This window comes from Vigna angularis, chromosome 1 (genome assembly GCF_016808095.1).
Source record: "Vigna angularis cultivar LongXiaoDou No.4 chromosome 1, ASM1680809v1, whole genome shotgun sequence".
Classification (NCBI taxonomy): Eukaryota; Viridiplantae; Streptophyta; class Magnoliopsida; order Fabales; family Fabaceae; genus Vigna; species Vigna angularis.
The window spans coordinates 61,660,865-61,675,860 of NC_068970.1; the positions used below are offsets into that span (position 1 = coordinate 61,660,865).

Below are 14,996 nucleotides of genomic sequence, written 5' to 3' on the forward strand. Positions count from 1 at the left end.
TTGTAAAGATATTAAAGTAATGTAAATAATAAATTATTAATAACCTTATAAACTTTTGGGTCTTGATTTTAATAAAATATTGTTGATACTAGATGAAATTTAAGTAATTTTAATTATGGAAAAAATTCTTTGATAATAGCCAATATTCAGAAGTTTCTTATTAGAGGGGCAAAAAATCTTAATTGAATGTGAAATGGAACTTCAAAAGAAAACGTGGATATTTATCTACCATCCTAATGCATTAAAGAAATGGTAGTCTTTACTATATACTTTGGGTATGCACAACAATTAATTGTAATTCAACCATTAAGGAAATGAAGTTTTAAAAAATCCTTCCTTAATTTGTATGTATTATCATATCATAGTCTCATACAACAATTTCTTTTTATAGCATTGTCTTAATCATCATATCACATAGATGTTTTCATCAACAATTTATCTTATATCCAATTATACATATGATATGTTTGAAGTATGAATACATACATAATCTTCTCAACTAAATGAATGATAATCATAATTCAGTATACATAAACCCTAAACCTACTTAGGAACTTCTTCACTCATAGCATGTCTTTCGAAGTTTTGTTGCAAATAATATGATCATGTTTTAGGTTTTTATGCAATATAGTTCTGAAGTTTGAACTCTCAAGAAATAACTCCCATTGTAAAACTAATAAAATATCCTTGTGTTAGTGGAGAAAATCCATTTTATTATTCTTCATAAACACACAATGTACACGTAAATCTTCTTGAAAATGTTTTGGGTTAAGAAGAGATCAGCCATTCTGTATTATTATCTTGAAACTGGTTTTAGATCATAAGCAAGACTTAGTTTCAAATTACGTAAAATTTCTTGTTTCTCCGTATTTTTCTTCTTTGAGGTCTTTATGAAAAACATGTTGTTTTGATATTAAATTATTACATGACAAATAGACTAAGAAGCACTCTAACAAGCAACAGATTGATCATTATTTGTATGGTTTTGGTTTATCTCTCGGAATAATATGAAGTTTGAAACTTCATTTGTTTGAGTGTCTTAGTTGAATTTTTGAAGTGATCTATTCATATTTTAATATAAATATAAATATATATATATATATATATATATATATATATATATATATAATATTTTGCTATATATGACACATGCACATGCACATTGCAACTTACTGTCTTATCCAATCATTTTCAAGACAAAGAAAGGATCGTGGAATCCACTAATTTATAGGAAAATGATTATATATTAGCATGAAGAAGAGCAGGGTAGTTCATTGCATGAAAATGCTTTTAGAGGCAGTGTCATTGTGTAATAGCAGCATGATCTCACCTCCATAACTAATAGGGTTTTCGGTGGACCTATCATTCAATGGCGACATACGACGTTTGCTTACACGTGAGATTCAAGGTTATCAAAATAATTTTTTTTTTGTAATTTTTTGTTTTCAATTTTTTTTTTAAAAAACAATTATATATTAAACAGTGGAATATAAAATAACTATACTAAAGAAATTTTATTGTCACTATAAATTAATCTTATATTTAATCGATACATTTTAGTGTTGAGATATTAAATATAGAAATTGAAAAACATTTCGTGTTGAATTATTAGATATAGAAATTAAAAAACATTTCGTGTTGAGATATCAAAAATATAGAAATTGAAAAACATTAAATAACAAATGACATGGTAACATTTAAATATTAATCGTTATAGATTATAAAATTATATCAAGAAATTAATATAAAATAATTAATTAAACACGATGTATATAATTTATAAATAGTAATAGTTGTTTATAATAAATAAATAAATATATATATATATATATATATATATATATATATTAACAAACTAAATATAAAATATAATTATTTATATACAATATTTCAAAACTTGTGATGCTGATACAACACGTATCAAATATGTCTATAAGTTTATTTTAAAAATAATAGGATATGATATATGATACATACATTAAAACATGTATAAAAATTATTTAAAATATGATAAATATATAATTATTACTGTGTGAATCCAAATTAAAATCACATACATTAAACATTGTCAAAATAAAAAATTATAAATTATTATTCTATAAATTAGATGTTTCATAAAAAACTATCAAAATTATTTTCTACTAATATTATTCTTAAAAACTAAACCAAATATGATTTTTTTTTCAACTTTAAAGTTACGATAAACTAAAAAAAAAAGAAGCATTTTATCAATATTTCACTCATTTTTTTTCTTTATCAATTCTATTTTTCTCATATCTATCAAATCCACCATGAAAGTATCTCTAAATTTATAGTCAGAAAAATAAGAAATTATTTTTGTAAAATGTATTTTTATTTTTTGTAGAATAAGTTTTGTTTCCCGCAACAATTCTTTTCACATATGCTCTTAAAAAAGCCATATCTAACCAATGCATTTTCTTTTAACATGATGAGGTGAGGAGTTGTATTAGTCTAAACCGCATGATGTTTATTGCAGTATATTGAATATGAAATGAATTGATTTCCCAGTTATCTAAAAAGCTGGAGTGAGGAAAAGCACTTTTCACCTTTAAAGAAATTCATGTGATTGCAGTGTTTGGTTGTGTGTGGTTATAAGTGCTTAAGTGGACATGACAATGAACTTGTACGTCTGATTATCCAAATCACAGCCTTGAATACACTCCCAATTCCACTTTTAAGTCACTCTGCTTCTCTGCTTCTGGTCCACACACACTGCCCCTCTTATCTCAGTTGAAATTCTTGCAATGTGTCAATATCAACAATCATTATAGCTTCTTTTTTTTTTCTGGATATTTTTTAATTCCAACTCCAAACCTTTCAAATTACAATAACATTATTGTTTGTAAATAAATATTCATAAAAAGTTCTTCATTTTTAACTCATTTTTAAACATGGATGTGTTTTTACTGTTTTTTTAACTTTTTCCTTTCTGTCATGTTTTTTTTTTATGACAAGTAACTCCAAGTTGTTCATAAAAGTAGAAAACTGTTTTTTTATGCTTTTAAATAACTATTAAAAATTAAAAATCATAATAAGTGATTGTTTTATTATAAATATTTTAAACATCCATATTGTTGATAGATTTTTTTTTAGAGGATTAATTGAGAAAACAAGACTAATGAAATCTTAATTTAATTCATATCGTTGAAATCATCAATCTAAAATCTTAAAACAATATGTTATCTTATGTTTATGATATTTAATTTTATTATTTTTTATCCAACATGCCACTTAAAATCTCAATTTAGCTAAATTTAAATTATGCAAAGTACAAAATCAATCGAATTGATACTAAAAGTGATTTTCTTAAATAAAGTCCCACATTCAAGTTTTGAAAAAAAAAAGTGATTAATGAAGTCACTCTACTAAAAGAGATTAATGGTCATGTTTTTGAACAAAAATTGTGATAAGAGAAGCAGGTGAATTTTTTGCATCAATTACATATCGAATAATAATTTTTTGGAAATGAAATATTAGTGTGAATTCAAGATTTTATTTATTTTTTAATACAAAGTTGAGTTGGATTTAAATAAAGCTTAATTACTATTTTTCTTAAGTTTTTAAATATTTTTCAATTTTTGTGAAAAAAAGGGGTAATTTTTCCTGTAAGAATTGTGAATGTAAATTAGAATTCCGAAGTTTATTTAAAAGGCTTACGTAAAAGTAAAAATAAGATATGAATTAAATGATCTTGTAAGGAAAATATAAAGTAATTTTATACTGTTAACCATTACAAATTAATATTTATATAACATTGAAATATTTATCATAAAACTAAATTAAATTGATAAAACTCGTTTTGTATAAAAATTCACTTTTTTTATAGTAATTTATTTACTTGTAGCATAGATTTCTATGAGTGCATATAATTAAAAAAAAAAACTTAATTGACACATGAGCTTCTTACCCAATTATCACAAGTCTTGATGAACTTTATTATCTTTCTTTGTCAGAAACTGTTGCCCAATTTATGATGGAAGGTATCTGCACCTCTATAAATCCCCTGCACTCCATATATAAAATTTTGTTTATGTGCTTTTTGAATATTATAACTTAGGAATTCATTTTCAGAAGTAAAAAATTATTTATGCCATCCAACAATCAAGAATAACTTTTTCATTGGATCATACGAAAACCATTTTGTTTCTTTAAAAAAACATATTTTTAAATTCCACAATCTGAAAATTAAAAATAATGTTTGGATTATATAAATAAAAATTAAATTACTTTCATATTATCTAATTTTATTTTTCTTTTAACCCTTTTCAATTTTTTAAATTTATTTTTATCTTTTGAATTACACAATAGATTATGGAGGTGCAGAAAGAAACTGCCATCATAATTGGGCAACAGGGTTCTGACGAAAAAAAAAAGATAATTCAGTGCCTTTAACAGCTGGCCAATTATCAAGTACTAGGACTTATTTATTTGGGCCGGAATCTTACTCTACAAATATAGTACATTCAACCATGAAAGAACTGTCACAAACCGATTTGAAACTGTGTTCCTTAAATGCATAATTTTATCAATTTATAACTCTACAAACTTTTTCTTCTTAAGAATATCATGTATTATTCACATACTTAAAAAGTAATTGACATAGAAAACAAATTATTTGAAATCGAGAAATAAATTCATCAAATAGCTCTTCATTTGCATAATCCATGACAATGTTTTATGCATTCATTACAACATTCTATGTTTCACCTAAATCCATTAACTTGTATTTTTCTTTGACATTATTATTGATGTGAAATCAATTATGGTAAGCTTTAAGAAATATAATGTTTATAACATTAACCAAAGTCGAGTTTTTATCATTGACAATAATTTTTGACAATGCATCATAATTCAATAACAATTGTGTAGTCTTCAAATAGTCTATATGAAGTTGCTCTCTCGTTCACTTGATAGCAATACAAAACTTACATTGAATTTCAATCTAGTTGATACCACACTAACAATCTCAAGCAATGACAACCTATATTTTTTGGTCTTGTAAGTATTGTCCATCAACAACACAATGTTGAATACATTCAACAACTTAATTGCATCATGATGTGTCCAAAATAGGTTGCTTACTACATCTAAAGACTTCATGCATCTACTCCAGCAACATTATTAGTTGTTGCATTTTCTCAAAGATCTTTTATAAGCATACCTAACATTATATAATTGTTTTTTTGTAATCACATTGTCTTCATTGTTTTTCTTCAGGATAAGCAATATGTTTATAGGCTTTATCAAACACTTAGTCATCTTAACAAGTATAAAATGCTTATGGAGCTTCAATCTTATAACATAGGGGTGACCAACTAAAGTCTTTAATAAATCATGATTTAAGTGTCACATTTCTCCTTCAGTTGTCAACATTTTCCTTCTTAACTGGGTTGTCTCGCAACCTAAATGGACAATCACATTTATTTATCCCAGTTATACTTGGTTGTAAATCAGATTTGTATTTTCTAAACTTATCATCCATTTCACATTCTAACAAAACATATGTCTTTCTTTAGATTGTCCATTAGCTTTGTCATAACTGAGAACGACAACAAAAAAACTAAGACCAAAGCAATATCTCACATCCTCGCATCCACTTAAGTAAATAATAACACATGGCAAATATATCATTTGTCATAAAATGTCCACTATAATCTCCTCATGTAACATCATCTCCACTCATTAATATTTCATATTCTTCCATGCATAAACTTTGCTCAACTTCATTTGATATTCTACTAAAATAATTATTCATGTCCAACACGTTAAACACCTTCAAAAAGAACAAACGGTTTAGGTCAAAAACTCATACTGCATTAACGGATTACCCAATCTGATAATGCATTATCGACACAAGAGAACTTATCAGATTACTTAATCTGGTATGCACTTTTTCAAACCGGATTAACTAATCTGAAATGATCTTTCTGATCTGATTATGCATACTAGATAGTCCAATTTGATATTCAACCAACTTCAAACTTATAATTTTTGTAATTCAATTAACATTCTCAAATTTAGTAATTAATACTTGATTACCACACCTTTTGCCAGAACCCTACTAGAAAAACTACAAAATATATTAAAAACTCATACCTATTTTTCTTTATTAAGATCAATAAAACTTTTGATGGATAAGCTCTTACTGCACATTGTGACAAGATACATTGTTAAGAAGAATAAGTATAAGGAACCATTAGAAGTAAAATAAGGAGAAGATTTTTTTTTAATAACTTTAATAAGGACAAATATGAGATTTCAAAATTTTGGCATTATAGGAAGAGAAAGAAGATTGTAAGAAGAAATCGTCTAATCTACATGGTTTTTTCTTCTTTATTTTATAGGACATTTCTTTTTGCATTTCCTTTTTCCTTTCTGCACCCTTATAAAACTTGCAATTCTCAAACTACTCTCAATAAAAATATAATGAAATCTTTGAACCTCTTTTATTTATTTTTTAATTGGATATTTCAGAAAAATATCAATTTTAAAAATATCTTTCGAAATATCCAATTCAAAATATATTTTCAAAATAACTATTTTAGAATATATTTTCGGATTCAAAAGGAACTTTTGGAAAATCCAATATTAAATATAAATATTTTTGGGATTGAACTTTTAAAAAATATTTCATGATTAGAAAATATCTTTTTCATAACACTCATTCAAAATATATTTGGAATTGAGTATTTATGAATGTAAAAATTTCAAAATACCCTATCCGGAATGTACAAAAAAATATATATTATGAAATGATGGATCCATAAGGCATGAACCCATCTCTACTTCTTCATTTTCTTCTTCATTTATTTTAGTATTTTTTTTCTTTAACTTAAATACTATTTTGGTTTCTATTTTCATTGAATTTATTCAATTTAGTCCTAACTTTTTTTACAAAAAAAAAAAAATTAAAAATACACACGTTAATGCCGTTGATAATATTTAAAAAAGAAAACCCTAATACATTTTTTTAAGATTGGGATACAATTAAAACTTTTTCAAAAACAAATATCTACTTAAAAATTTCTTTCAAAAACAAATATCTACTTAAAACTTTCTAACCAAAGTGAAAATTAAAAGAGTAATTAAATCCTTTTTTTTTCCTTATTATTTGTAAGAACTTCTCGAAGTGTGCTTCTGTAACATCCCAAAAATTTCACCTTTTAAAAAATTTAAAATTTCAAATATTCCAATAATACAACTACGGTAACACCCCGAACCTCAAGCTCAAATCTATACAAGGTTTACAGCTCAGACAAAACAGTAAAGATAACATTGAATCCTTCTAATACACTCTTTCATCTCTTCCTGCCCTTGCACCAGATCACGCGACATCCCTTCATCTGCTCACGTATAACAAAAACGTTATACGATCATCGCAAAAATATGATTTTCCGGCACAAACAAACAAGTAAGGGTGAGCTAACATACAACACAACAATAATAAAACATCCATAAACGCTTGATAGAAACATCATATAAAATTTATGTCAGACATCCTCATATACCATTATACCATAATTCCTACTAGACACTTATCCGGATGATACATTGATGAGCGGTCACGGGAGGTTATGCACTTGTGATGACCTTTACTTTTTCTTACAAATACACTTCCAAAATACTTCATACCATTCACAAGGTTAGTCCCCTCACTATGTCCACAACCGACACATAGACCAGGACCTCCTGCTCCTCTCACCACATAATTCATCCTTCTCTACATGAGACTGGATGATTATTAGAGTATCAGGATAACCTCCAACTACGGGACCCTCAACATCAACATATACACTAATATCATAATATTACAGAATCTCTCCATGAGATTCATACCATACTCATATTCCTCAACTCACATTACACCATTACAAAATCTCCCCATAATACACATAATTTAATTCAAACTCAGAATCTAACACCATGTGAAAAATAATATTTGAATGAGCACTATTCACCGAACTCCTTTGAACGAACGCTACTCGACGAACGCTACTGGATACCGCTATTCACTAAACCCTATAAGACTGACACCACTTGGACGAACGCTATGAGATCTAACCCAATCTGGCTGAACGTCCTATACTGATCACTATTTGAACGAACGCTATCTGTCGGACGCTAACTGACCGAACGCTATTTGGGTGAATACTATTTGGACGAACGCTAGGAGGTCATGTACTATTGAGCCGAACGCTCAAAACCAAACCCCATATTGAATTCAATACTATTTGGACGAGCGCTCAAAGATTAAATCTCATCAAGAACGAATGCTGCCTATGACGGGTACTACCTGAGGACAAACATCCTCGACAACGACCGTTCCATACGAACACGCTCACTAACTGAAAACGTTAACAAGGCCGATCGTTCACTAACACATAATATGACCGAACGCTTCAGATTGAAGCCGGAGACTAACTGATCAATATCGAGTCACTAACAGATATCAAGACCGAACGCTTAAGATTCAAACTTAGAATATCAAATTACGGTCGAACGCTCGAAATCACTAATACCCAAAACCGAACGCTTAAGATCTAAATTTACGAATATCAATTTAAGACCGAACGCACACTAATACATCAAAACCGAACGTTCAAGATTCACACCTAAGAATACCAACTTAAGGATGAACGCTCACAAACACTATTAAACCAAGGCCGAACGCTCAAGATTGACACTTAAGGATACCACATTAAGACCGAACGCTACAGTCACTAATACACCAAGACCGACCGCTTAAAATCGCAACCTAAGAACACCAAGTAAGGACCGAACGCATTCCAACTAAACCTCAAGATACCAAATTAAGACCGAACACTAGATATGTGAGAACAACTATCATCAATATCAAGAGTTACCTAATGACGCTCGCTACCTGAGAACAATAACATCAACACCGAACGCCACTAATATTAACTCTCGCTACTACCTATGAACGCTCTCTACCTGAGGACACCTGAGAACATTTACCATCAAAATCTTAAGAACGTTCATGATATTTTGGCCGACCAGTAACTGATCGACCACTGTGCAGACGAACGTCCAATTTTGGTTCACCAAACTCGGACGTACGCGCGTTCTGCAAAATTCTGCAGAATCGCACCAGTTTCCAGAGAAAACCCAGAAACCCCCTTTTTGATCCCCAAATTCCCAGATTTGCATCAAAGAGCATAATATAACAGATCTCAAACACAAATTAATATTTCTACAATAAGAGATCTGGCTCCCCTTACCTGGTTTTCTCCAAGTACAACAGTTCTACAGCCAAGAACTCTGCCCCGATCGGAACGACGAAAACGTTCGGTTGAAATGAAGCCCTCTACTCCGTGGAGGCCATGCTGGCAACAAAATTCGATTCCTATGATTTAAGGTGCTGGATTTATAGAGAGAAACGGGAGAATTTTGGAGATGAAAAGAGTGAAGAAAAATGGGTTCCTCCCTGTAAACTCTCCCTTCCCCTCCGGAAAATGCGACCCCCTTCCCCAATAATTGTACTCTAATCATGCAAGAAGTAGGTGTCTCCACCACTAAGAAAATGAGGTCCTTACAGCTTCTCTCCTATGCTGAACGTGAGCTCTGTGTGTGGAGTATGTTGTTCCCCTTCTTTTCCTCTCACTATTGCTTCAATATTTTTAAAAGAAAGAAAGTGGTGCTCTTCCCATATTTTGTCTCTTAGCACTTTTTCTCCAATTTCTTTTTCACCTCCTCGACGTAACAAAACTAAGCAAGGGACTCTCCATTTTCATCCTTCCCCCTGCACACGCCTCTCCGCTGATCACGTAAATACCAACTCTGGACTATATCATGAATGTTGCTGCTTCTCTTCAAACTGTTGGATATTCCGTTGTGCCCGCGTGTGTGCTTCCACTCCATTGATGGATGCTGCTGCTTCTTATCACTTTTTGGACGTTGTAAACTCTTTTCAAGTTGAAGCTAGACGGTGAAGGAGTGCTGGACATGCTAGACTGCTGGCTGGCATACCGTGAAGATCTGCTGGATTTGCTGGTGCTGGACGGAGTACTGTATGGACGGAGCGCCTTCTCCTTCGTGGCAGCCATCACCGTGCAGCTTCTCTGTTTCACCTGGATGTGCAGCAGCTGAGACGAAACAAGGCCGTGAGACTTCCACCTTGCTGGAACCGAGAGCTGTTACTGCTGCAATGGGGAGACTGTGATGCTCCTAGAAAGCTTGCATGGATGGGAGTTGCCCTTCTTTCCAACCAATGACTCCCTTCTTCTTCATTGCAACCGTGGGCTCCCTAGCTTGATGGAGGGAGGACTCTTCACAGCCGCTGGATGCGTGAACTCTGGACTGGATGGTGAAGTTTTCTGTGTGCTGTGCTGCGGTACCGTGGTCCTTACAGCTTCCAACTTTGAAGTCTTTATTATCTACTTATATTACTTTCTGTATATCTATAACCTCGCCAATGACATCATCATTATTGACAAACTCAAACATAATGCAAGAATAAAAAGGAATAACATTGTTTTCGTGCGTAAAAGTAATTCTTACAAGTATCTATTATGAAAGAAACAGCCCGTTTGGGACAAACAATTGAATACATTTGAATAAATTAAACATTATGAAAGCATAAAATGGGAAAAATTAAAGAATAGAAACATTTAAAACTGAATATACTTAAAACGATTTTATCATAAAAGATTTCAGTTCAAACAGTTAAAAATAATAATAATTAAAGATTACTACAAAAATATTTTCTAAATTCATTAATCTCTTACACAATAATGTTGAAACGGGATAATTGGGAGTACACTCCCTGATGTCATGTTCCGATAAAATTCTTCAAAATCATTACGTATGAATAATAAATTATACAAGAAATTAAAATTTTGAAATTTCATTAGAATAATTTAATTATTTAAAATTAGAAAAATCTAAACTCTACCCTAATAAAAAAACGTTAGAAATTAAAAGTTTCAATAATCTTATTTATTTTAGTACAAATATTGTTGGTTTGACAAAGAGTAAAATAATCGCTATCTTAACAATATTTGAATATCTTAATTTTAAAAATTTAAATATAAGTTTAACTTTTACGTTTAGTACAAATAGAAAAATTGAGTAATACCTCATTGGTGTTTAATGATATAAATTTGTGTAATATCTTAATTGAGTAATATCCATAAATTTGTGTTAAAGTTTTAGGTTAAAAATATAAATTTCTTATATTTGTTAGATTATATCTCATTGGTGTTTAATGGATTTTTCTGTAAAGACCCATGAATTTTAATATTAACAATATGTTTTGGTTAAAGATTTATTTTTTAATTTGTGAATTATATTTATTTTTATTTGAGTCAAAATTATTTTTCAACTAATGTCAATTAAAATTATTTTTTGAACAGTGTAAGTCAATTATTTTTCAATTTTTAATTGATAGGTATTATAATTTATCATAGATATTAATAGGATTTATTTTTTAATTACGTTGTTAAAAAAATTTCAAACTAAGTAGGATTTTAAAGGCTAATGTGGAGATTTTTTTTATGAATATGAACCACATTAATTCTATTGAAGTTTGTCATGATTTTTTTTTAAATATTTACATTTTTTTTACCAAAAATATCAATATTATTATTTTCTTTTATCAATAATTTATTAGAATTTTTTATTCTAATGTTAACTGTAAAGACTTTTAATTAACATTGAAAAGGAACTTTTTTATTATTATTAATACTAACTGAGAAAAAATTTAACTTACATTTATAAAAAGTTAACGCAAGTAAAGTTCAACTAACAATGTCATAAATAGAATTTTACAATCTAAATAATTACCATCAAAATCGATTAATAATCATTTAAACTGACGTCAGTATAGAATTTTATTTATTAATATAAATATTTTATTAATCAATTTTAACAAAAAAAAACGAATCAAAATCAATTAAAAAATGCTAATCCTAAAACTAAATTCTAAATAATGATACTTTTACTAATAATAAGTATATAACGATTAAATTTTTTATTTGATAATAATTAAAATAGTTCATTTAAATTAAAAAATAATTTCAATATTTTAAAATTACTTTATTCAAACAAAATATTTAAAAAATAAGTAAATTTAAAACAACCTCCATTTAATTTCAATGCATTAAATATTATAAGATTTATGAGATACGCAAATGCAATGTAAATTCTATGCGCGAACTTCCCCTCTTTATTACCTACTTTTGAAAACATTAATCACGTATTAACATGCATGTAAATAAGAATGGATAAAACTATAACTTTTCATACTCTTTACTTTTAAAATTCCTCACATCACTTCACGAACAGAAGGATTGTCAATTACTTTGATATATTCTGATTTCATTAGTGGTGGTGATGTCACATACCAAGTTTAATATTTTAAGCATTAATTGGTTTAATTCTTTTATACGAGGATTAGTTGGTCTTCTAATTAAGTTGAGTCACATTCATAAAAATATCCATTGTTGAAACTTTCAATCACTTGTAAATATTATACATTACAACCACCACAGTTTAACTCCAAATAGAATATTTATAAAGGGTAACTAATTAATTATTCCATGATAATTCTGCTCCTTCTAAAATTATTACAATTTTATGTATTTGGGTACTCTATTTTCACAACAAATGAATTTATATAAACAAAAATGAAAAAAGACTGAAGTCAACGAAGTTGAATAGATGGAGTGAGGGAAATAGAACCGTAATTGATTATTATCTAGGTTGCTTTCAGTGACAGGTGTAAAATGCGACGTTGATTTGAGAAATAAAAATTGTAACGGTGAGTAATAAATGGTTCCAGTTTTAGTGTTGTAATTGTGGGGGGAATAGAGAGGGACAGTGTGGGAAAAAACAGGGAACGAGGAAGAGAGAAAAGAAAGAAGAGACGAGGGACTAAAAAAAGAAAAGAAATAAAAAAAGGTGTGAGGCTTAAAACTCAGCATAAATAACTTCCAAAACTGACGCTCTATCCCCCATTGACTTCTTCCTTTTATTCTTCTTCCTATTTTCTACATTGACCCCTCATCCACTCCAAAACCAAAACCAGAGAATGCCTGCAACAACAGAGAACCAAGGCTCATTTCTGGGCCGAATAAGCATACGTAGAAATCAAGTCATGTCCATGGATGGAACCCACGACCAAGAAATGGAAGACCTCGAACTTTTTCAGAAGCACGTCGGAGACCGCTTCTCCGAACTCTTCTCCACCACCACCGAGGACTCCTCCGGCGACGCCCTCCTCTCCATCTCCTGGCTCCGCCGCCTCCTCGACGAGCTCCTCTGCATCGAGGCAGAGTTCAAAGCCGTCCTGCTCATGGGCCGCGACCCCTCCCAGATCGCCAAGCCGCCGCTCGACAAGCTCCTCCCAGAGCTCCTCGACCGCTTCGTCAAATCCCTCGACGTCTGCAACGCCGTCGTGCTCGGCCTCGACGCCGTCAAGAACCTCCAGCGCCTCGCCGAGATCGTCGTTGACGCGCTCGAAGTGACGCCGCTGGGCGACGGCCAGGTCCGCCGCGCGAAGAAGGCGCTCTCCGCCCTCATCGCCGCCATGCTGCACGAGGACAACGCCTACGCGAAGGGGACCGAGCGCAACCGGTCCTTCGGGCGGCGCTCCGGGAACTCCGGCTCGAACAGCAAGGACAGGGTGCGGGCGCTGTCGTGGACGATGGCGCGGAACTGGTCGGCGTCGAAGCAGATCCACGCGATGATGTCGAATCTGGCGGCGCCTCGCGGCGCAGAGTCGTCGGGATTGGCGCAGCCTGTTTACATAATGAGCACCGTGCTGGTGTTCGTGATGTGGGCTTTTGTGGCAGCGGTTCCATGCCAGGAGAGGAATGGGTTGGGGACGCACTTTCCCTTACCGAGGCAATTGAACTGGGCCCAGCCCTTGATCGGATTGCAGGAGAAGATCGCGGAGGAGTGGAAGAAGAAGGAGAAGAAGGGTAACGTGGGATTGTTGGAGGAGATGCATAGGATGGAGAAGTTGGGACAATCGCTGATCGAGTTCGCTGACTCCTTTCAGTTTCCCCCCGAAACGGAGCGTTTGGATGAAATGAAGAGGAACGTTGAGGACTTGGCCGAAATTTGTAAGAAAATGGACCAAGGCTTGGAACCCATGCAGCAGCAGATTAGGGAAGTCTTTCACAGGATCGTCAGGAGCAGGGCCGAGTTTCTCGTTGTCTTGGACCAAGCTGGGAAGTTGTCTGCACCCGCTGTTTAATTCTTTTTCTTTTTTTCTCCCTTTTAACACTATACATATTTACTAATCTATCACTTTTCTTCTCTTCGTTTCATACTTTTTAATTGTACAAAAATTAGTTATATTTATCATACCTTTACGATTTCTCTCATTTTAATCACCCACTCTCCACTCCTAGGTCATTTCTTTGTTTTTTTTTTCAAATATTTCAAAACTGTTTAAATTATGTATACATTTCTCTTACTATTAGTTAGTCACTTTTAATTTTTTTTCTATCTGTATTCATTTCGCAAGTATGATACTGTGTGTATGCTACAATTTATTGTAATTATTTATCCTTAACTGTGTAATTTGCAAATGCTTTACACCTTAGCCTGTGTTGATGCAATGTTACGAGGAGCAAATTATAAATATAACCAAACCAATAGTTATAGGTTTTCAATCTCATATTTTATTAAGGAGAATGTCAAGTTGTCTTTAAAAACATATATCGGTTTTAGTGTTTCGTCATGAGAATCTATTACACGAAATCATTTGTAATTGTTTGGGGTATAGGATTTGATCATTTAAAGATATTTTTACGTTAAGTTTAATCGGTTAAACAATTAATATTATAGTAAATATAGAGTAAAAGTTTTAATAATTATATTTTGATTTTGTATTTATAGTGTAAATTAATTAAATGATTAGTTGATTTTAACTGTGACTGATCACTCTTTTTCAAACTTTGGACGATAGATCGTGTTAGTTCGATTCATCGGACTATATCTATAATATA

At 31.2% G+C, this 14,996-nt stretch overlaps 1 protein-coding gene across 1 annotated transcript; it reads left to right on the top strand.

The window, feature by feature from the left end:
* Positions 1 to 12,771: 12,771 nt before the first annotated feature.
* On the top strand, positions 12,772 to 14,360 carry LOC108347216 (protein ROH1). Its single transcript, XM_017586379.2, has one exon. It carries the CDS (start codon positions 13,070 to 13,072, stop codon positions 14,237 to 14,239), a length of 1,170 nt encoding a protein of 389 aa, XP_017441868.1. The 5' UTR covers positions 12,772 to 13,069; the 3' UTR covers positions 14,240 to 14,360.
* The last annotated feature ends 636 nt before the right edge of the window (positions 14,361 to 14,996 follow it).